This window comes from Cervus elaphus, chromosome 5 (assembly GCF_910594005.1).
Source record: "Cervus elaphus chromosome 5, mCerEla1.1, whole genome shotgun sequence".
NCBI lineage: Eukaryota > Metazoa > Chordata > Mammalia > Artiodactyla > Cervidae > Cervus > Cervus elaphus.
The window spans coordinates 93,982,602-94,005,763 of NC_057819.1; the positions used below are offsets into that span (position 1 = coordinate 93,982,602).

At 36.0% G+C, this 23,162-nt stretch overlaps 1 protein-coding gene across 6 annotated transcripts in view; it reads left to right on the forward strand.

The window, feature by feature from the left end:
- NSRP1 (nuclear speckle splicing regulatory protein 1) overlaps positions 1–22,198 on the forward strand; it is a 43,583-nt gene extending 21,385 nt beyond the window's left edge. For 5 of the 6 annotated variants that reach the window (XM_043903272.1, XM_043903275.1, XM_043903277.1 and 2 more), the window contains 5 exons: positions 13,584–13,640; positions 15,542–15,670; positions 16,555–16,762; positions 17,842–17,950; positions 20,684–22,198. In XM_043903272.1, the coding sequence (XP_043759207.1) occupies positions 13,584–13,640; positions 15,542–15,670; positions 16,555–16,762; positions 17,842–17,950; positions 20,684–21,743 (1,563 nt within the window). In that variant the 3' untranslated portion in view covers positions 21,744–22,198. Of the gene's footprint in view, positions 1–11,704; positions 11,769–13,583; positions 13,641–15,541; positions 15,671–16,554; positions 16,763–17,841; positions 17,951–20,683 lie in introns of all 6 variants that reach the window. The other variant, XM_043903274.1, reaches the window with a different exon arrangement.
- Positions 22,199–23,162: the final 964 nt, after the last annotated feature.

Sequence of the window (23,162 nt, forward strand, 5' to 3'; positions counted from 1 at the left end):
CAAGTTTCATCCATGTTGTACGTGGATTGCACATGTCAGAATTTCCTTTCTTTTTAAGGCTGTATAGCATTCCGTTTTGTGTATGTAACACATTTTGTTTATCCATTCATCTGTCATGGACACTTGGGTTTTTTCCAGCTTTTGACTGTTGTGAGTAATGCCACTATAACATTTGTGTACAAGTGTCTTTTGAGTCCCCACTTTCAGTTCTTTTGTGTATATACCCAAGTAAAATTGTTGGATCATATGGTAATTATATTTTTGAGGAACCACCACATTGTTTTCCACAGTGGCTGCACCATTTTACATTTCTGCCAGCAATGAACAGCAGGTTCCAGTTTCTCCACATCCTTTCCAAAACTTTCAATAGTTATTATTGACTTTTTTTTTTTTTTTTTTTTTTGATAATAGCTATTCTCATGGATTGGGCTTCCCTGGTGGCTCAGATGGTAAAGAATCTACTTGCAGTGCAGGAGACCCAGGTGTGATCCCTGGGTCGGGAAGGTCCCCTGGAAAAGGGAATGGCAACACATTCCAGTATTCTTGCCTGGAAAATTGCATGGACTGAGGAGCCTGCTGGGCTACAGTCCATGGGGTCGGAAAGAGTCAGACAGACTGAGTGACTAACACTTCATTTCATTCTCATGGTAGTGAGGTGGTATCTAATTGTGCTTTTGATTTGCATTTCCCTAATAATTGATGTTGTGGAGCATCTTTCACGTGCTTATTGCTCATGTGTAGATCTGTTTTGGAGAAGTCTCTGTTGAGGTCCTTCTGCCCATTATTAAGTTGTTAAGTTGTAGGAATGTATTCTGGTTATTAGACATATGACTTGTGAATATTTTCTTCTGTTCATTGGGTTACCTTCTCACTCTGTTGATTTTGTCTGATGCACAGAATTTTGAACTTTGATGAAGCCCAGTTTATCACATTTTCTTTTAATTGTCTGTGCTTTTGGTGTCACATCCAGTAAATCATTGCCAAATCCAAGTTTTTTTCCCCAAGGGTCTTAACTCTTCGGTGTAGGTTTTTGATCAGTTTTAGCTAATTTTTGTGTATGTTATAAGGTAAGTATTTGCTGTTAAGTCACACTGGCTTGTAGTTTTCTTATCCTGTTCTTATCTGATATTGGTGTAGCTCTCCATCTTTTTTTTTCTTTTCTATAACAGTGCTCTCCAGTTGTAATATGGAGACCCCTGGGTGTTCTCAAGATCCTTTCTTGAGGTCTGCAAAGTCAAAACTATTTTCATAGCAGTACTAAGACATTAATTTGCCTTTTTTACTCTCATTTTCCTCTTAATGTGCAGTGGAGTTTCCCAGATATTCAGTACATGTGGATTGCAACAAATTGAAGACAGAGCAGTATGGGAAAACCCAACAGTCTTCAGTTAAATAGACTTGTAAAGATAATAAAGCACTGCCACTCTCCTTACTAAATTTTTTGTAAACTAGTTATTTTTCATAAGACTATTTTGAGTATGAAATGGGTTTATTGTTATTTTTTGATGAATTAATAAATATTTAAAATTTTCTGTTTTACTTTCTAATATGGTAAATATTAATAGGTATAACTCACATAAACAAATTCTTTGGGTCCCCAATAATTTTGAGTGTAAAATGTGTCCTGAGACCAAAACATCTGATAACCTCTGCTTTAGAACAGTTGACAGAAAATATATTCCTTTAAAATGTTTTAAAATACACAGTAATATTTTGCATTTGGTCCTTAACTATTTATTTCAGTTTCTTCCTTTTTTGATCTATTTCAGTTTCTACATTTTCAGCCAATTTTGGTTATTTGTATTTTCCTAAAATAATCATTCATTTTTCTAGGAATTCAAATTATATTTGTAGAAGATTTTAATAATAAAATACTTACTAAAAATCTTTTCTGAACTTGGAATTATGTCTCCTCCCCCTGCCGCCTATTTGCTATTTTTCTCTTTTTTTCCTTCATCAGACCTGGGGAAAGTTTGCCTATTATATTACCTTTTACAAGAATTAGCTTTCTGATTATTGGTATTCAATTATCTTTTAGTTCTATTTTGTTCTCTGTTATTTCCATACAGTCTTTGTTCTTGTCTGTTCTTTCTTACACTCTTTAGTTGAACATCTTTTTTGTTTCCTAAAACATTTATTAATGGCTATAATTTTTTCCATAGTCCTGCTTTGCTTGCCATAGATTTTGTTATTTGCTTACCCTCGTTGTATATTTTTTAACAAGGAGCTTATAATTTTTATTTTGATTCTTTTTTTTTTTAACTCAAGAATCATTTAGAATTGTAACTTCCAGGTATCTGGTTTTTTCCTTTCCGTTTGCTGTCATTGATGCTAATGCATTTTGCCTGTGAACATGTCCATGTGAGAATGGTCCATGTGAGACTTCTGCTTTTTGTAATGTTTTGACATTTCCTTCATGGCTTAATACAGGTTTTGTGACTGAACCAGGTATATTTCAAGTGAAAATATTTTTGTTTTCTTTAAAGTACTGCACACACTTGTACTGTAATAAATACTTATAAACGTATATATGAATATATATTCACGTTCATGTGTATAGTCATACATTCAATTATTTAATAGACACAAGCAAGTTGCCGTCTGTCATGACAATCTTTTTGAATTTTTTTGAAGTGTGACTACCTTTAGGTGGGGCTTGTACTCTTTGGTTACCTGTGGTTTCTGCTAGTCCCTACTGATTACTATAGGCTGCATCTCTCAGGCTCCAGAGTGAGTTTCCATTCCCTGTCCAAACTTAACTGTATTGTTCAAGTCTGTACCCTTTCTCACTTGTCTATTCGACATTTTTCTGAAGATGGTATGGTAGTTTACCACGATGGTAACAGATTGCTGGTTTCTCTTTCTAAATAAATTTTATACATTTGAAACTATGTTAATTTTGTAAAGACTCATTAGTATCTTTTTGGGTTGTTCCATTTTTGCCTTGACTTAAGATTTGTTTAAATTAATATTGCTCTGTTCTTCCTTTTTTTAGCCTATTTGTGCTGTGTCTCTCATCATCTCTTTATTTTCAGCTTTTCTGAATTCATCCATTCATTTACTTGTTACTTTTTTTTGTATCTCTTGGATATAGCAGTGTTTTGTCCTTGTCTTTTAAATAGGTGATTGTGATGTTTGGACTTATTCTTGTCATTTTGTATTTCTCGTTTACCATGCTTTCTTATTAGTCTTACTTATTTCTTATTTTTTCTTCTGTTTGTTGGATTAAGATTTTGTTGCTGTGGCGATGGTGGCTGTTCATTTTACCTCCAAGAGTTTCACATTCTTTTAAGTTTCAGCACAATAATTAAACGTATATTACTCTAATGGTGATTAGAATATTCACATTCTCTCTCAATCAAAAACCTTAGCAAGTTTTTCCCTCCTTCTATTCTCTCTTTTTCTGCTAGGTTGATTGCATCTGAAATTTTAGTAGGTTTTTTTTTTTTTTTTTTTAAACCATTCATGCATTGTTGATTTCTGCACCCTACTTCTTTGTACTTTCAGTGGTATTTTCTCAAGGAATTCTTTTAGAGAGTATCTGTGGGTGATAATCTTTAAATCCTTGCAGATCTACAGATGTCTTTATTTTGCCTTTACTCTTGAAAGATAGTTTGGCTACGTACAGAATTTCAAATTCAAAATTATTTTCCTTCCAAAGTTTAAAATAATACTATGTTTTCCTTTTATCTCCACTATTTCCAAGTGGAGGGCCCTGGTATCAGTCTGATTCTTTGTAAGTAAGCATCATGCTCAGCTTCTTTCCCAGGTGGTAGGATTTTTCTCTTTATCCTTGGTGTTGTAAACTTTGAGCAGTCATGTGTTCACTTAAAGGCAGAAATGAAATCTTTTAATATGCCTTTTCCAAAAAAGGCAGAATGTAACGTGGGTCGCCTGCACTGCTGCTTCTAATTCAGAAGCGCCAGTTAATTCGTCTTTGTCTTGTGCTATCTGTACCCTTTACATCAGAACCTGTAGTACCCTGGGAACCATGCCCCTCTTTTCTGGCATTCAACCTCTGGGCAGTTTTGGTTTCTAGTCTTCTGTCTTCCTCAAGTTTCCAGTCCGTTGACAGTATCCTTTCTTATTTTCTAGCATGATTATGGATTTCTTTACTGTCATTCTGTGGGTTTGGAGGAGGAGGAGGCTGCAGCAGGTGTTAATCTGCCACTTTAAACCAGAAACTTTGCATTGCTTTCCTAACTCTGACATCTTGAGCAAATTGTTTAATCTCTTAGTTTTAGTTCCATACTTAAAAAAAAAAATCTCTATAATATCTAAATATTTATTTTAAGGACCAAAAGTACCTTCAGTGCCTAGCACATTGCATGCACAGAATAGAAGTATCATAAACAGTAGCTGTGAGTGCGTGCCTGGTCGCCTGTTGTTACTGACTCTGCGACACTGTGAACTGAAGCCCTCTAGGCTTCTCTGTCCATGGGCTTCTCCAGTCAAAAGTACTGGAGTGGATTGCCATGCCCTGCACCAGGGGGTCTTCCCGACATTCCGGGATTGAACCTATGTCTCTTGAGTGTCTTGTGTTGGCAGGCGGGTTCTTTACGATTAGTACCACCTGGGAAGCCCAAATGGTAGCTGTATTGCTACAATAAAAATAATATCTTCTTTGTGTGCAATAACTGTCGTCATTAATCACTAGTCATCTGAAAGTTTCTTGTGCTGTCTCCATCCCACTTTGTGGTAGACTGTTGAATTTGGTAGCTTGGCTTTTTCGAGACTTTTTAATGGAATCTTGATCTTCATTTTGGGTTGTGGCCTTTAACTCAGAATCATTATATTAGAAAAACTTTTTATAAAAAAAGGCAGTAATAACCATAATTATATCTTCACATTGTTTGATTTCTATACAATCTCATTGCACCCTTTTTAGTCATCATTTTTAACTGACAATTTCTGATTAGAAAATGGTAAAAGCTTTACTTCTAAATTTGCTATTAAATAACAGAATTAGCTTTCTGTTTTTCTAAAACCATATGCATCTTTGTCATTCACCGACAGGCTTTGATATTGCCTATTCTAGCTTCACCATAAAAACCATTAAAAAAAAGTTTTTTCTTTATTTTCCTGTTGTGTTTCAGTGTGTGTAGTCAGACAAAAAGCAATAACCCCCCATCTCATTCTTGGATTTATCAAAAACTGAAAATAAAATAGATCAGATCACTTTCTGAAACAAAATTACTTTATTAGTTTAGTAATAATTTGAGGCTACTTTAAAGATAAGAAGCAGCATTTGGGAGGAGATTCATTTCCTGCCTTTGGGTTTTATCTGTAAGAACTACATCTTCAATGTCAAGAGATTGTGTATGTATAACTGAACTCTAATAAAGGCTGTGCTGGGGATACTGCACACCTGCCTCGGTCATTATGATCGTATATTAGGTGCCGAACTGTTGCTTGTCTTGAAAAAAATACATTACCAAGTGTATTTCATTAAAATTTGGCCTGTGTGGGGAGGAGGATTACAAGACCTTCAACTATTGATTATAAATGTGCTGGTTATTACCAACAGGGTTAATGGTGTTCCTTTGGAAAAATAAGTGGAATAAATTGTAGTTTTCCTTTTATTGGTAAATTAAGCAATAATTGGAAGAGATGTTATTAATTATAATAAATTTTTATTAGTACTAAATCTTACAAAATGTTTTTCTACCACTCTTTTTGACTGATGCAACATAGGATATTGAGAATCATGTTTGAGTTTGTTTTTTCCCTTTAATCCTTACTTTATGCTATATATGAATATTAAAGAACTATTCTTTTCCTTATGAGGAGTCCAAAATTATGCTTTTATATATATTCCTTTTATGCTTATCCCACTTTTTGCTTTTCATCACAGAGAAATTATCATATATAAAAAAAGAAATTATCATATGAAATAATATTTTTACTTCAGAACAGCATACTTTTATGACATTTTCTTCTCTATCTCTGTATGCTTATGCACATGTGTGTTTGTCTTTTGGGAACTGTGACATCTCTGACAAGGAAAGAACTATCATGCATGTAGTAAGATTCATTTTGAAGCAGAATTGTTAGCCATACTTCTCATTTCAAGGCACATTGACATTATCAGCCTGCAGAGACTCTTTTACTTTATCAGTTTTCCTCTTCATTCCCTCTCCTGTTCCCTTTTAAATATACTCTGATATTTGATATATATGCTTGAATATGTATGTATCCTTTTGTATTGTTGTGGCCAGGTTGGGGGCGGGGGGGGGGGGGCGCGGGGAGCTGGTCATTGGTGTTGTTGGCCATGCTCTGTGGCTTGCAGAATCTCAGTTCTCCCCGACCAAGGATTGAAGTGATCACACCAATGAAGGCGCAGAATCCTAACCACTAGGCCACCAGGGAACTCCCTGGACAGTTTAAATCAAGGCCAGGATCAACTATGTCAGATATTTCTGAGAGGTCAGATAAGCTAAATGCCCGAAGTATTGTTTAGGCTTAACACCAAAGGTTTTATAGAGAGCAATTTCACTGGAGTGGTAGGGATAGAGGCCAGGTTATGCTGGGGTTGAGGAATGAATGTGGATAGAGGCAACAAGGGTAGACTTTTGGCTCTAAAGGGATGCTAGGATTCTTAAGGTGCCTGTTTGGGTCAGGGGGAGAGGGATCTTTGTTTTCTTACAGGAGAGATTTGAGCCTGGGTTCTGGCCCACTTAAGGGTTTTTAGGTTTTGTGAGAGAGTTGTAGGAGTTTTTTTGGTTTTTTTTGTTTTTTTTTTATGTTTCTCTTTGAAGATACCAACATCATAGATATCATTCAAAAAGGGAAAAGATAAAGCCATAGAGGAAAGATGTTTGCAACCATAAAAACAAAAGATTGTTGTCCAGACTAAACCAAGAACTCCCAACAAAGCATTAAGGAAAAACAAAAGATCCCAAATAGAAAAATGTACAAAAGACACAAATAGGTTTTTCACAGCAAAGGAAACTTTAGCTGATTAATAAATACATGAAAAGATGTTCAGCTTCGTTAATGATAAGGTAAATGCAAAATAAAATCATTTTATGTCCATAAAATTGCCTAAAGAATAAGATGTTCCATAATATAAAATGTTCCCAAGGATAGAGTAGTAGGAATTTATGTACTGTAAATGGGAGTGTGAATTGTTTAGACTACTTGAGAGAATAATTTGTCAATATTTATTGAAATTGAAGATAATCCTACAGTGTAGCAGTCCTGCTCCTAAATGGTTGCACATGTGTATCAGGACACACTCAATGAGGTTGATCGCTTCTTTGCAGAAAAGGGAAACCCAGATGTTCATCAGCAGAGGAGTGGATGCTAGTTCATATTCTGCAAAATAAAGCAACATCGTTTAGAGATGTAAACTGGAGGAGGTAAACTGTTCCTCTACCCTACTAGAGACCAGCTGGGACTGACGTAAGATAGATTAGCAGGAGGATAGAATAGGAAATTCTATTACATGTATATGAGAGCCTTCACAAGAAAAAATAAAAACCCAAAGAAGTGAATAGATTAAGCACTTATATAGTAGGTTAACAAAGGGAGCAATTGTGGAGAAGTAAAATTTGGAGCAGACTAAAGAAAGAGTTACACAAACAAGATCTATTCGTATAGCTTTCTCCTGGCCTTGACTCCCCTATCTCTGGTGATAAGAATGTTTCTAACTCCTAGTATAGGGAAGGCACCTTTCCCATGTGAATTTTCTTTCCTGCTTTAGGGGAAAAAGGAAGGTCAGAGTGTCCTTGCACCTGCTGTTTCCCAAGTGTCTCTAACTCAAATATTGGAATGTCAAAGCAGCGTATTTTCAGGTAGCATGTCCTGAGCACCTTCAGTATGTAGCAAAACTAAAGTAAGGAGACTCTAAACAAAATTCAGAGTAGAAAGAGTAGGAGGTGAGATTAGGGAAGGATGTATAGGGATTTCTTAGGCTGGAATGAATTCACAGATGTTATTTTTTGTACATAAAACTTTTCATAATAGTTTTGAAAGGTGGCAGTAATTTGTAATGTGTGTACAGGGCCTTGACAAAGACTAAGAGGTTTAAAAAGAGATGAGCCTGGATATAGTTGGTAGAGAAAGAAGATAGATTTGACTAGTGAAAAAGAAGAATTGGTAGGTAGCATTAGGGCCCAATTACAATTAGAAAATAAGAAATTATATTTTCTTATATAATAAGTGCTCAGCAGGCCTAATATAGACAATACATGGTTGGATTGATTTGGGACTGGGTTTGTCAAATGAGTGCAGAAGATAGGCAGTATAGCAAAGAAGTTAAGATTATTGGCAAGAATAGTTGACGATTTACTATAAAGATTCTAATAGAAAATGAAATTATTTTGTCCATAAAATCAAAGAAAAGATACAGTGGAAATAAGTGATCAGCAGAACTACTGTATTTCTTCAAATCTAAAACATTGTAGGTTGCACGGTTATTTTATGTGAAAGTGTTAGTCGCTCAGTCGTGCCCAACTCTTTATGATTCCATGGACTGTAGCCTGAGAGGCTCCTCTGTCCTGGGGTTTCCCAGGCAAGGATACTGGAGTGGGCAGCCATTCCTTTCTCCAGGGGATCTTCCTGACCCAGGGGTCAAACCCAAATCTCCTGCTTTGCAGACAGATTGTTTATCTTCTGAGCCACCAGGTACCACTAAAAGAACAGTATCAAATATGAGTCTCTCTTGTCACTTAGAATTGTAATTGTGTATTTAGTACGTGATACAGTATTGAAGAGTTCTTTTAGTCTTAATTAGGTACAGATTTTTAAAGTTGGGTTATTCTTAAACATACATAAAAAGCAAAATATAAGTGAAGTTAGTTGGTTAAGGAATTTCTAAAGCTATTTCAAATCTAGAGTCTCTTTTGGACTCACTTTTTCACTCAGATTTTGTATTTCCACACTATATCATTCTCTCTGGCATTAAACCCAATGGTTTTAAGGAGGGTATTTGGAGGTGGTGAAGTAATAACCCCAAGTGGGAATCAAAAGTAAATTTCTCTACAAAATTGCATGATATTAAGAAATGCAGCATGAATACTCAGTGATGCTCATTCTACAAGTTTTGATGCTGATACTTTTAATATTTACACACGCAGGCAGTATTATCAGCTAAGGAATTAAGAATACCTCTGGTTCAACAGTAATTAGATGGCACCACTGATCATAAGCCATGTCCAGTGTCAGCAGTGTTAAAACGTGAAGTAATGCACATCTTATATTCAGTGAAATTTGGTAGAAGGGTAGTAGTGGTTATCAGGTGGGTTGCCCAAGTTTATAGTTTCAGAGCTGAGTCAGTTGAAGAAGATGACAAGAGTGACCATGAGAGAGGGTGGCTGAAGTAGAGAGGAAACCATCAGTAAATTGTACTCAGATATGATACGACTTAAAGGGAAACTTAAAAACCTTTTAAAACATAACTGGAGATGAGGAAAACCAGGTCAGTATTTGTGGCATGGGTTATCTGGGATGATGATGGCATGCCAGAGAGATGGCATGATGTTCCTCAGTAGAGAGGAGGACTGAGCTCAAGTAATAAAGGGTTCATAAACTGAGAGAAGAGGGGGATAAGTGTAGCATAGTCATGTAGTATGAACTTCATAGGAACAGGGATTTTTACCTACAGTATATGAAACTAGAATCAGGAGGACACACAGCTTCCTAATCTGAAGTACAGGGTGTGTGAGCCGTGAGCAGCTTCAAAAGAAAGATGTCTTTAGAGAAAAGCCAGTTTTTAGTCAAGGAAGTAAAAGAAAACTTCATCATAGAGGATGAGAATGTGGGGTTTGTAAAGGACTCAATGGGAAGGTTTGAGTCAAGAAGCAGTGTGGCCGTCGAATGAGAGGAGGTGGTTATTGGGTGGCTTCTTGAGTAGTGAACAAGGACTAACATGGGTGTAGCCTTGAAGTTTCCCCATACCATTAAGTATTGTTGAAAGCAGATTTTTAATGGGCTAGAGAACTTTTTGTTGAAGAGTATACAGTTACTTAACCTATCTTCTTTTGTTGAAGGTGCAAAAGAAGCCCATTCATTTAGTAGTTCCTTGCTGTCATCTCCCATCATCCAATGTTGACTACAGCATCACAGCAGAGGACTCCCTCAAAAAGAGAAGAGTTCTTTCTAATCTCATGCTTTGGGGCAATGTATTTTCATTTATAGTTGCTAGTAAAATCACTCTCAGTTCTAGAATGCTCATTTCTAGCTATGCCACGGCTCCCATGGCTTGTGAAGGATTCAAATGTATTCATCCACCATTTCCCTGTGTTTTGGTGTCCTGACTATGAAGCCTTAAGGAATCTTAACACACAAAGAAAACATGTACACCTTTTAAATATTTGACAGACTATGTTTTTCTATTTCAGTTGTTGCAAATTGAATCATACTGTACTATGACTTCATGTAAATTCCAATGTCATATTTATTCACACTGATAAACATAAAGTGGAACATAGTGTACATGCTTTTTTGGTGAACACTTTGGTTTAATTGTAATACTCCAAGGGAAAAAAACCTATAGCTACTATTTTCACATAACTTAAATTTTCATTTGTTTAAATATAAGCATTTCTTTTTCCCACTATTCTTAAATATTAGCATAGTATTAATAATAATAATGGTAGTAATGATAGCTAATATTTATTGAGCTCTTCTTTAAGCCAGATACTTGCAAAGAACTTTTTACATATTAAATGAGATATTAAATGAGATATCATTTAATCCTCAAAACCACCTTGTGAGGTGGGTACCACTGTATAGATGAGTAACATACCTGAAATAACACAGCTAGTAAGAGAGAACAGTTTGAAAGTCAGATTCCTGAGCTTACACTTGTGACCATTATTCTGCACTTCCTCCTTTAGGAACTCTTAAATTTAGAGGCTGACATGTTGGCAGTTATTATATATCTTAGTTTTGTTCTATTCATAGGGCACATGTATGAAATCTGTTTCTTTTCTTGCTGAATTCAGTAAGATGAAACCTTCCCTGACTTACGCAGGGGAACCTTTTTCATTTTTATCTTCTCTTGCATATCCTTTTTCATGGAAACCAGACTAAATTTGTCTTAACATTTGTATTAGTATTGTAATTTAAGAATATCTCTTAAAACCTAGAAAGACTTGACCTTTAAAATATAAAGTCTTATTGATCTTGCATTTAATTTTACCATCTCTAATACGAATCTGAACTAGAGTTTCTTACGTTTGTTATATAGAAGATTTTAAAATGTTATTTAATACATGCACTGATTTTTATATAGAATCACTGTTACTGAAACAAGTTTTATTGCTGCTATTTTTCAGTTTTTTATCTGTGTTTAAACAAGTTGTTGGCATTTCAGCCATCACCATTAATAATTTTAAGTTCCTTTAGCTGGAAGACAGAGATGAACTTCAAAAGAAGATAGTCTTCCCTGAGTTTTTCAGCTTAGTTTCAGTTACTTCTTTATCCACTGATGCTCTTGGAATCTGGGGGTATAAGTTGGTGGATAGGATATGTGAAATTACTCTCTCCATATGTTATCACTCCTGTAAGTAATAACAACTGATTTTTTCCAAAGGTCAGATTTCATCTTTCCAAATAGCTATAAACATGAAAACAAAGTCTCTTGAGATGTCTCAAAATCTGTGTGCCTTTTTAGATTGGAGAGGCCTTTCCCTTCTGCTTATTCTACATTATATAAACATCTAAAAAGTAATAGCCTTGTGTTTTGTTTTTTTTCAAGTTCAGTAGTTCTGATTGAAGCAACCAGTGAAAGTAATAGCAGGTGAACGATGACTGGAAGAGAGGTAGGAAAACATAATAAAAATAATTGCAAAAGTCCAGCATCTGGGGATTTAGTCTTCTAGTCAACCCTGAGGACACTGTTGACTCAATGATTAAGAAAAATAAATTTAGTATACACTTATTAGACTGAGACATTGGTCCAATGGTTAGGACTTGGTGCTTTCATGGCCAGGTCTAGGCTCCGTCCCTGATTTGGGAACAAAGGCCCTGCAAGCTGTGAAAAACAACAAACAGAATGCATTGGAAAGAATTTTATGAGATATGCTTACTAGAATATTTAATATTTTCATGTTTATAATTTATATTCTAATGAGTGAAAAATATGTCATATCACATAACAGGGACATTTGATTAGATGAGTAATACTTGTAATACATGAGTAATATACTTAGCGTACTGGCACCTGACTCTATAGAGTCAGGCTTCCCTGGTGGCTCAGATGGTGAAAAATCTGCCTGCAGCGCAGGAGACCCAGGTTCAATCCCTGGGTTGGGAAAATCCCCCGGAGAAGGGAATGACAATCCACTCTGGTATTCTTGCCTGGAGAATTCCATGGACAGAGGAGCCTGGTGGGCTGCAGTCTGTGGGGTCACAAAGAGTGGGTTTCACTTTCACTATAGATTTTAGTTACTATTAATATTTTTGTTAACAATGTCTCTTCCTCTAGTTGGAGTCAGTTTACTGTCACCTAAAATAAACTTGGTCTCTGCCTGTACACTTATTTTAATTTATTAAGTGTTCTGTTATTACTCTCTGGCTTTTGTGTATTAGTTTTACTCATCTTGCATGGTCATAGAAAACTAGAAATAAGTTCATTGATTTTCTTTGTTTGTTGCCATGGAAAACAAGCATGCACCAATTGATACAGCTGAAAACAGCAAATGTCAATAGGCTAGAGACCTATAGTTCTAGAGCTGAGGATTATATTTTTAGTTAAAAATAAATTCTTGAGTAGTCTTTTTTAAGATATAATTTGCACAACATAAAATGCACCCCTTTACTGGTGTTACATTTCTGTGTTGGTTAGGATATTTACAAAGCCTTAAACTTTTAAGCGAACAGTTTTTCCCAAGTATTCTAATTATATTTCTTTTCTTAGCTGCAAGTCTTTACTTTTGCCCTGTGGTTAGTACTTTCTGTACTCTTCTTGCCTTCTCTGAAATTCCTTTTGATTGAGATCTGATGTCATCTCTTTGGGGAAGTCTTTCTTGATTCCTCAGACATTTAGTCTCTCACAGCCCCCTTTTTTAATCCCTTTATTATATTGCTTATCATATTCATAATTATCTCTTTAGTTTTCTTTCCTTTCACACCATTTATCTCAAGCATAGAGACTGTTCTTGTTTTTCTGCTACCTTCAGAAATTCGAACAATGTCATGGTAGGCTTTTTGGTACATATTTATTGAATGATTATAACGGCAAGTAGTTCTGGCAGTCCCTAATCTGTCAGCGTGTTCTAGGAGTGTGATTTACTATATTCAGTGTTGAATATTAAAATAATGTCATTTTGTTTGGGGGAATTATACCATTTTAGTATTGGAAGGCACCAATCCTCCCTGACTCAGCACATGCACATTAATATATGCACACAAAGCAAATTGAAATCCATAGAAGTTGAATTACAGTGTTGAAGCTGGGACTGAAAATCCATGTTACCTCATCTTGTCCCATACTAATTTATTTTCTCTTACATCCTGATGACTTAAATTAAAAATTCATTTGTCTCCTAAGGGAATAGACCTTGAAAATGTTAATTCATAATACTGGAAAAGAACTTTTAAATTGGTTTAAACAATGACATTTTCCTGTTTTATAGACCTCCGTGAGTGAAAGCCTTCAGAGGGAAGCTGCCAAGAAGCAAGCAATGAAACAGGTAAGGTGGAAAGGGTGAATTAAATGTATTTGGTGAAGTAATTATTTCAGCTCACATTTTAAAGTGTCAGTTTTGGGATCTGTGCAACTGAGACTGCACAGTAGGTGTGTATTAAGTAATTTTATCTTGACACTTGTTTTCTGAAACTGTGTAATATGTTTCTTGATTTGCATAAATTTCAGGTTTCTTGTATAAATTTTAAGGGAGAAAAACACACTGAAGAATTAGTTCCTTATTGCTCTATTCTAGATTAAACCCATTTCTGCTTTCAGATGACTTAGTCTGACAGTGGGTTGCATGGTTTAATAATTCCTGCTATTGTGAGCTGCCAGGATACAGCAATTCCACTTCTGTGTATGTATCCAAAGAAAGTGAAATTACTAATTTGAAAAGGTACATGCACCCCTGTGTTCATTACAGCATTATTTGTAATGGCCAGAATATGAAAATTACCTAAATGTCCATTGATGGGTGTATGGATAATGAAGATGTGGAGTGTACACACACACACATATGAATACTTCTTAGCCATAAAAAATGAAATATTGCCATTTGCAATAACATGGATGGACCTTGAGGGTGTCATGCTAAATGAAATAAGTCAGAGAAAGACAAATATCATATGATTTCACTTATACATGGAATTTAAAAAACAAAACATTGGAACAAAACAAAACTCATAGAGAAGAGAATTATAGTTGCCAGAGGGGAAGTATATTGGGGACTTGGTGAAATGGATGAAGGGGATCAAGAAGTACAAAATTCAAGTTATTTTTTTTAAAAAGTCATGGTGATGTAATATACAGCATAGTAACTATAGTCTCTAGTGACTATAGATATTGTATGCAAATTTGGAAATTGTTAAGAAAGTAAATCTTAAAAGTTCTTGTCACCTCAGGAAGTTTTTTTTTTTCTGGTAGCTTTGTATGGTGATGGATGGTAGCTAGACTTACTGTGGTGATCATTTCACAAATGTCAAATCATAGTCTATGTCAGTTATACTTCAGTGAAAATAAATAAAAAGTTCCTTATAATTAAAATATTTTTAATGAAAAATATATCAGACAAAAAATTCTTTAAACTAATTGTATTGCAAAGTAATTTCTTTAGTGAATATACTACTTAAATTCTAGAGGTGACATCTCTAAAAATAAAGCATTTTTCAATTACAAAAAAAAGTATTTCCTACTGTTTAAAACCTGAACATTTTATTTGGTAACACAACTAAAAATGATATGAAAGTTTAATATGTAATATAATACAGGCATCTCAAAAATAAGGTTTGATATTCCTAAGTCATACCCTAGTCCTTTTGACTTTTTGATGTGGGTAGCTATTTATTTTGGGGCTTCCCTGATGGCTGATTGGGTAAAGAATCCGCCTGCAATGCCTCGGGTTCGATCCCTGGGTCAGGAAGATCCCTTAGAGGAGGAAGTGGCAATCCACTCCAGGATTCTCTTGGAAGACCTCATGGACGGAGGAGCCTGGTTCCAGTCCATAGGCTTGCAGAGAGTCGGACACAACTGAGGGACTGAACACACCACTATTTACCCTTAAGTGAATGGATGATAATAATGTCTAATGTCTTGGAGCAGGGCATGGCAACCCACTCTGGTATTCTTGCCTGGAGCATCCCGTGGACAGAGGAGCCTGCGGGTCTGTAGGCCACGGGGTCGCAAAGAATCAGACAAAACTGAACGACTAAGCACAGCACAATGTTTAATTAACGCTTACTCTGTGTAAGGCTCTGTTCTAAGTGTTTTAAGTTTAAAATGTGATTGATACAATTTTTATGATATATTTCTGATTTATGATCCTGTCCCCAAAAAACCACTTAGACTTCTTCTGGTATCTATTAGTTGGCTCATATTTTTGAAATATGTTCGATTTTTTTTTTAAAGACCAAACTTGAAATTCAGAAGGCTCTTGCAGAAGATTCTACTGTATATGAATATGACAGTATTTATGATGAAATGCAGAAAAAGAAGGAAGAAAGTAACCCCAAATTGCTTTTGGGAAAAGACCGAAAGGTTTGTAGCTGAAAATACAAACTTTCTTTGACTTTGACTGGCATTTTGTATCTTACTCTTTTTTCACCATGAGAATGATCTGACAAAAAATTTTAGGTATATAAAATGCGACGAGCCCCTAGTTCCAGATAGTGTGGATTTGTTAGAATCTAGGAATCTGTATATAAAGTATCCTAACAGGAGCAAGAGAATTATCTAACAATTTTATAAATTTTGTTTTTTGCTTTAAAACTATTCAAATTATTTTTTGAAAGTTTTTCTTAGGAAGGTCTTTGTACTGCTCCTCCTGTTCGTGTTTATTTGTGTTTTATAATTTTTTTGTTGCTTCCTAGCTGGTAATTGAATCAGCCACGTGTATCACGATCAAATTTTTAGTTTGACGAAAATGTAAAGGTGTGGAGATTGAATGAAATAAGTTCAAATTTTCTATCACTCTTCTCTTTCACAAAGCATGCACTGGTTTCTAAGGATCTTTACATCTCACAGTATCTGAAATAAAGTAGTGGTATAAAACTATATTAAAGCTACTATTTTAAATAATTGTATTTCAACTAATGTGAAAAGCTAGTTGGAACGCTTTCCTGTTCACATAATTGAAGAAGTAAAAAAAATACCATTTTGTAAAAAGGGTGAGAAAAACAGTGGGAAAATTACCTATTTAGTTTGAGATTTTTTTTAAAATGGTGTTTTGAATAATTCTATCTATACTTAAATTTCTGTTGAAACGAATTTTATTTGCAATCTTGCTAGTAAATTTGTATTGAATTTTGAGAAGTTGATCCTATTTATTTGACTTTCTATCTTAATGAATTCATGATAACAGTAGAATATTAACAATTCATTATCTTTGACTCTCTCCGAAATAACCTTATTTTTCCCCCTAGCCCAAGTACATTCACAACTTACTGAAAGCAGTTGAAATTAGAAAAAAGGAACAAGAAAAAAGAATGGAAAAGAAAATACAGAGAGAACGAGAAATGGAAAAGGGAGAATTTGATGATAAAGAGGCATTCGTAACATCTGCTTATAAGAAAAAACTGCAAGAGAGAGCTGAAGAGGAAGAAAGGGAAAGAAGAGCTGCTGCACTTGAAGGTGAAATGAAAGGGAGAAGGGTAAAAGGAAATAGAAATAGGAGAATTCTGCCCTGTGGTAGCCATTTGCTCTGTCACTGGACTTTTAGATTATAATGTTGTCATAATTTATGTATGTGAATACAGGGTACAAGGTATATGATGTTATATAGTGTTATAAAATAGTAGAATTTAGGTAAAGACACAGTTGCATTCTTGGTAACTGTTATATCTGTTCAGCTTTCTAATCATATCTCATTTTGTTGCTTAAAACTGTAATCATCACAAGTCATTGCCTTAGAAAATGATTTCAAATGTTAAAACATCAATTACAAGGCATAACAGCACAGCATTTGTCAAAGGGAATATAAACTGAGATTTAAATCCTAATTATATTTTCCTGGGATGAAAAAACTAACATCACCCAAGGAGCATTAACCAGGCATTTACAAAAAGAATAACATTAATTCAAGAAAGAACAAAGATGTGCAGAGGCCAAAAAATATCTTAATGCTTTACTGCAGTACTTTCTACTCATGGTCATTTCTCATGATCAAAGTAAAATATGTAATTATAAACAGCTTATTTATCAAGTGCTTACCAACTTTTTTTTTTTTTTTCCCCATTTATTTTTATTAGTTGGAGGCTAATTACTTTACAATATTGTAGTGGTTTTTGTCATGCATTGACATGAGTCAGCCATGGATTTACATGTATTCCCCATCCTGATCCCCCCTCCCAACTCCCTCTCTATCCGATCCCTCTGGGTCTTCCCAGTGCACCAGGCCCGAGCACTTGTCTCATGCATCCAACCTGGGCTGGCTTACCAACTTTAAATGGAAGAAAACCACATGTGTAAGACTTGGTCTCAGCATGTACTATGTGTTCATCTAGAGCACCACTCAGGACGAGATAGTAAATAAACAGGGCTACATCCCAGTAAAAATCTATTGATAAAAAAGGCAGCAGGCCAGATTTGGCCTGCAGACTATATAGATCTAGAGACCAGTTTATACACTATGTTATATCTGTGCCTGTAAAACTGAACTACATTTTGGCTCGTTGAATATATTATTCTCACTTGTGCTTTCATTCTCTTAGCACGTTTGGATGTAACCAAGCAGAGAGATCTCAGTGGATTTTATAGGCACCTATTAAATCAAGCAGTTGGTGAAGAGGAAGTACCTACATGCAGCTTTCGTGAAGCCAGGTGAGATGTGGCATATGGAATATTTAGAAGAAGGATTAAGGGGTGAAGTCGTTCAGTCATGTCTGACTCTTTGCAACCCCATGGACTATAGCCTACCAGGCTCCTCAGTCCATGGGGTTTTCCAGGCAAGAATACTGGAGTGGGCTGCCATTTCCTTCTCCAGGGGGTTTTCCCGACCCAGGGATCGAACCCAGGTCTCCCACATTGTAGGCAGATGCTTTCCCGTCTGAGCTACCAGGGAAGCCCTTCCAGAAGAAGGATACTGCCCTTGATTTCTGATGTGATCCCACGATCATTTAAACTCCCTGGAAGTAGAGGACTGTAGTATTGCATGTTTTGTTGTTAGCCAAACCTGACCTAATTGAATGAATAACTAGAGATTTACAGCTTTTTAATATCAATAACCTCAGATGTGTAGATGACACCACCCATATGGCAGAAAGTGAAGAGGTACTAAAAAGCCTCTTGATGAAAGTGAAAGAAGAGAGTGAAAAAGTTGGCCTAAAGCTCAACATTCAGAAAACTAAGATCATGGCATCTGGTCCCATCACTTCATGGGAAATAGATGGGGAAACAGTAGAAACAGTGTCAGACTTTATTTTTGGGGGGCTCCAAAATCACTGCAGATGGTGATTGCAGCCATGAAATTAAAAGACCCTTACTCCTTGAAAGGAAAGTGATGACCAACCTAGATAGCATATTAAAAAGCAGAGACATTACTTTGCCAACAGAGGTCTGTCTAGTCAAGGCTGTGGTTTTTCCAGTAGTCATGTATGGATGTGAGAGTTGGACTGTGAGGAAAGCTGAGTGCTGAAGAATTGATGCTTTTGAACTGTGGTGTTGGAGAAGACTCTTGAGAGTCCCTTGGACTGCAAGGAGATCCAACCAGTCTATCCTAAAGGAGATCAGTCCTGGGTGTTCATTGGAAGGACTCAAGCTGAAACTCCAATACTTGGGCCACCTCATGTGAAGAGTTGACTCATTGGAAAAGACCCTAATGCTGGGAGTGATTGGGGGCAGGAGGAGAAGGGGACGACAGAGGATGAGATGGCTGGATGGCATCGCCAACTTGATGGACATGAGTTTGGGTAAACTCCGGGAGTTGGTGATGGACAGGGAGGCCTGGTGTGCTGTGATTCATGGGGTCACAACAAGTCGGAAGCGACTGAGCAACTGAACTGAACTGAATTAAAAACCTTTAGTTCAAGGTATTTTTATCATAGTAATTCTGCATGCATGTTCAGATAGTGTATAAAAAGAGAAGCGTATCTTTTCATAAATAGGACCCAGCCTCTGTAAAACATAAAGATTCACATAGTCAGGGCCTTAGAAATGCTTTATCCAATATGTAGCCACTAGTTTCATGTGGCTGTTTAAATTAAATCTGAAATTTTGGTCACATCAGTCACATTTCAAGTACTCCATTCTCACATTTGGCTAGTGCCTACAATATTAGACAACACAAATATGGACATTACCATTTCTGTAGACTTTTTTCTGGCTATGCTGTGCGGCTGGTGGAATCTTAATTCCCCACCAGGGTTGGAACCTGGGTCTCGGCCCTGAAAGCACTCAGCCATAACCCCTGGACTACCAGGGAATTCCTCACTTCTGTTGGCATTTCTGTTAGCGCTGGTCTAGAAAGGAAGGCCTGGCGGAATTCTGAATAAAATTATAAGATATTATGCACGCTAAGTTGCTTCAGTCATGTCTGACTCTTTGCGACCCTTTGGACCGTAGCCCATTAGGCTCCTCTGTCCTAGGATCCTGGCAGTGGGATTCTGCAGGCAAGAATACTGGAATGGGTTGCCATTCCCTTCTCCAGGGCATCTTCCTCACCCAGGGTTTGAATCTGCGTCTCTTATATCTCCTGCATTGGCAGGTGGGTTCTTTACTGCTAGCGCCACCTGGGAAGCCCATAAGATATAGGAATAGTGAAATTATCATGCTATAATATATATTTGAAGGTAAAATTTGTCCTAAATTTGTATCTAAGGAAAACAGTTCCTTGAGAACCATAGTTGTTGCTTTGTTTGTGTGATGAATAAGTGATTACTGAGAATGAGTGTGTGAGTAATGTAAATAAATTAACCACGCTGATCAGCTGGGAAAATGTAGGTGGTATAAACAGTGTTAATGTAACTGATCATAATAGCTGGATGGATTCACATATTTCCATTTTGTTGTAATAGATGCTGAGGTGTATAGCAGGAGGCTGATGCCTTTTCAATCGTGAGAAGGATTATTTAGTGATATTTAGAATTATATTTTGTCACCATTTTGTGGTGAAAAAAATTTATCTTCATCTTTTTCCAGGACTATTTTAAGTATTTTTTAGAAAGAAAGAAAAAGAGCCACAACTTGAACTTCTTGTTGAAAACTAGTACTTATTCCAGAATATGCCTTTTCCTAATGATTTGTTGTCTGTGTTTGGCAAAAAGGAAGACCTTCCATAGACCCCTACCTGAAGGATCTAGTGGTCTATACAGAAGGTCTGATTTTTACTTTTTCATTTCTACCAATATTGAAAATAATCTGAATGATTAGAATATACTAATGATAGGTGTTTACCAGGTAAATAGACATCAGCACCTTTCTGAATTCGGGACAATCAGAAAGCATGTACAGTTGTAAGTGTATTGACTTAGGTACTGCTGAAAGTTCTATGAATTTATTTATAGAATTTATTATAATTAATAATGTGGCATTTTGTGTTACATTATTTTTCTTAAGGTCTGGAATAAAAGAAGAGAAATCAAAAGGATATTCTGATGAAGTAAGTTCAGAGAGCAGAATACCTCATGAGAACTGCATTAGCCGAACTGGTGTGAAAGTAGAGGAAAACCCAGATGCAGACAGTGACTTTGATGCTAAGAGCAGTGAGAATGATGAAACGGAGGAAAATAAAGTGAACTGCAGAAGGGAAAAGGGCACAGAGACCTTACAAAATGACTCCAAGCATCACAGGAATCCCACCCACTCACCGTCATCTAGTGAGGAAAGAGAACATGGTACCAAATGCCACACAAAAAGTTCCAAGTCAAGAGGACATGAGAAAAGGGAAGGTCAACACCGAGAGAGACCATCCAGGGAGCAGGACAGCTATTACACTGACCGTGATTCTCGAAAAGAAAAAAAGGATTCCCATAGGCACAGAGAGTCCAGTCACAGAGATGCACACTGGAAGAGGCATGAACAAGAGAGACTGAGGGGAAGAGACGAGAGAGAAAGAAATGACAGAGAGTGGAAAAGGGAGAAAGACAGGGAGAAATATCCCTCCAGAGAACAGGAAAGACACAGACAACGAAATAATTATGACCGACACAATGAGAAAGGATGCGAGAAGGAAGAGAAAAGCAAAGAAAAGGAAGAGCGTGTGAAAGCAAGAAAAGAAAGATATGAAAACAGTGATAAATACAGAGATAGAGAAAAACGAGAAGTCAGTGTTGAATCTTCAGAAAGAAATCGAGACAGAAAGGAAAGCAGCCCAAATTCTAGGACAAAGGATAGGTTTCTTAACCAGGAAAGAGCCAGTAAAATGAGAGACATGGAAAAGGACAAAGAAAGAAACCCAGAGAAACCCCCTAGTTCTGAAGCGTCATTGGGAGCAAAACACAGAATCACAGAGGAATGCCAAGAGACAGGCAAAGAACAAGAGAAGCCACATGAGACAGTGAACAAGTTTGCAAAGCGGAGCAATGAAGAGACTGTAATGTCAGCAAGAGACAGATACTTGGCCCGGCAAATGGCAAGGATTAACGCAAAGACATATATTGAGAAAGAAGATGATTGATGACTGCTCCAGTAGAAAGACCTATGGAAGCCCAGAAAATTACAACTCCTGAAACACGCTGTGTGAACACATAAAGGAGTGTGTTAAGAGTGGTTGGGAGGGTATTTTAAAATATATTTTCAAAATTCATTTTGGGTTTAGATTAAGTCAGAAGTCAGTCCTTTTATCTTGAATGTTTAACTAAGTTAATATGTAATATTATTAGTACGACCTTCTTGGTTATATTCAAGTAACCTAAAGAGAATGCTAAATCCTCATAGGTAATATGAGGAAAATTAGCTCTACTATGACCATTAAAAAATAATTTAAACAACTCTTTATTGTTGATTTTGTTGCAGGAGCTGTTTATATTATAAATACTGTGTTTCAGATAAAAAATAATGTGGATTTGAATGGAGAATATCATTTTACTTTTTGTCCTTAAATTTGTATTAAAGTGTAAAATATAGATCATACATCTTGTCTAAGCTTTTAAGCTCACAACATACCTCTCTTAAAATAAAAATTGTGATAACATTTGTACCATTTAATTGATGCTTATATTTTAAAAGTGTCACATTTAAAATGTCACTCGTGTCATGCCATCATTCCTCTTTTCTGAAACCTTAGCAAGATATTAAATTAGTTATGTGTATAACTGAGTTTTAGCTAAGGGTGAAAAGATGGAGATACCCTAAATAAAAAAAATTAGCTAAAGGACAGGGTAGTCTATTTATGAACATGTCTTGTTTAATATACTCTTAAAAATACAGCACAATTTATTAGAAGTTCCATATATAGAGGTTCTGTACTAAGTCTTATCAGTGACAGTGAGAGATACTGCAGAAGCATAGACTGAGCATACACAGAGGGGCGTAGTACAGTGGAACTGGAAAATTTCGGGTGAGATCATGGAAGACCATGAATGACAGGCTGAAAGTCTTCAGCTTTGATGAAGAATTGAATTCCTTTATTAGAGTTGTCATACTAGAGCACAGGGGAGCAGTTCTTGGATAATGATAAGTTATTTGGATCAATATAAATAAGGGATTCTTTATATGTGTTGCTAGATATGTGTTCTTTTAAATAGTTGACGTCTAAAATAATGGACTTCAATTGTGTGAATTGGTAAACTGTTCTGTGATTCACTATCTTAATTTTCCTTCTTCCACTTGTTTACTCTTGTTCCAGTACTGTTTATTTTGGCTTCTGTGGATGATTTTTTTTTTTAGTTAAATATTTGTTTAATTGATTTTTAAGGTGTTAATTTTTGCTATACAGCAAAGTGACTCAGTTATATATATATATGTGTGTGTGTGTATACATTATCCATTATGATTTATCCCAGAAGATTGGATATAGTTCCCTGTGCTGTACAGTAGGACCTTGCTGTTAATCCATTCTAAGTGTAAACATTTGCATCTACTAACCCAAACTCTC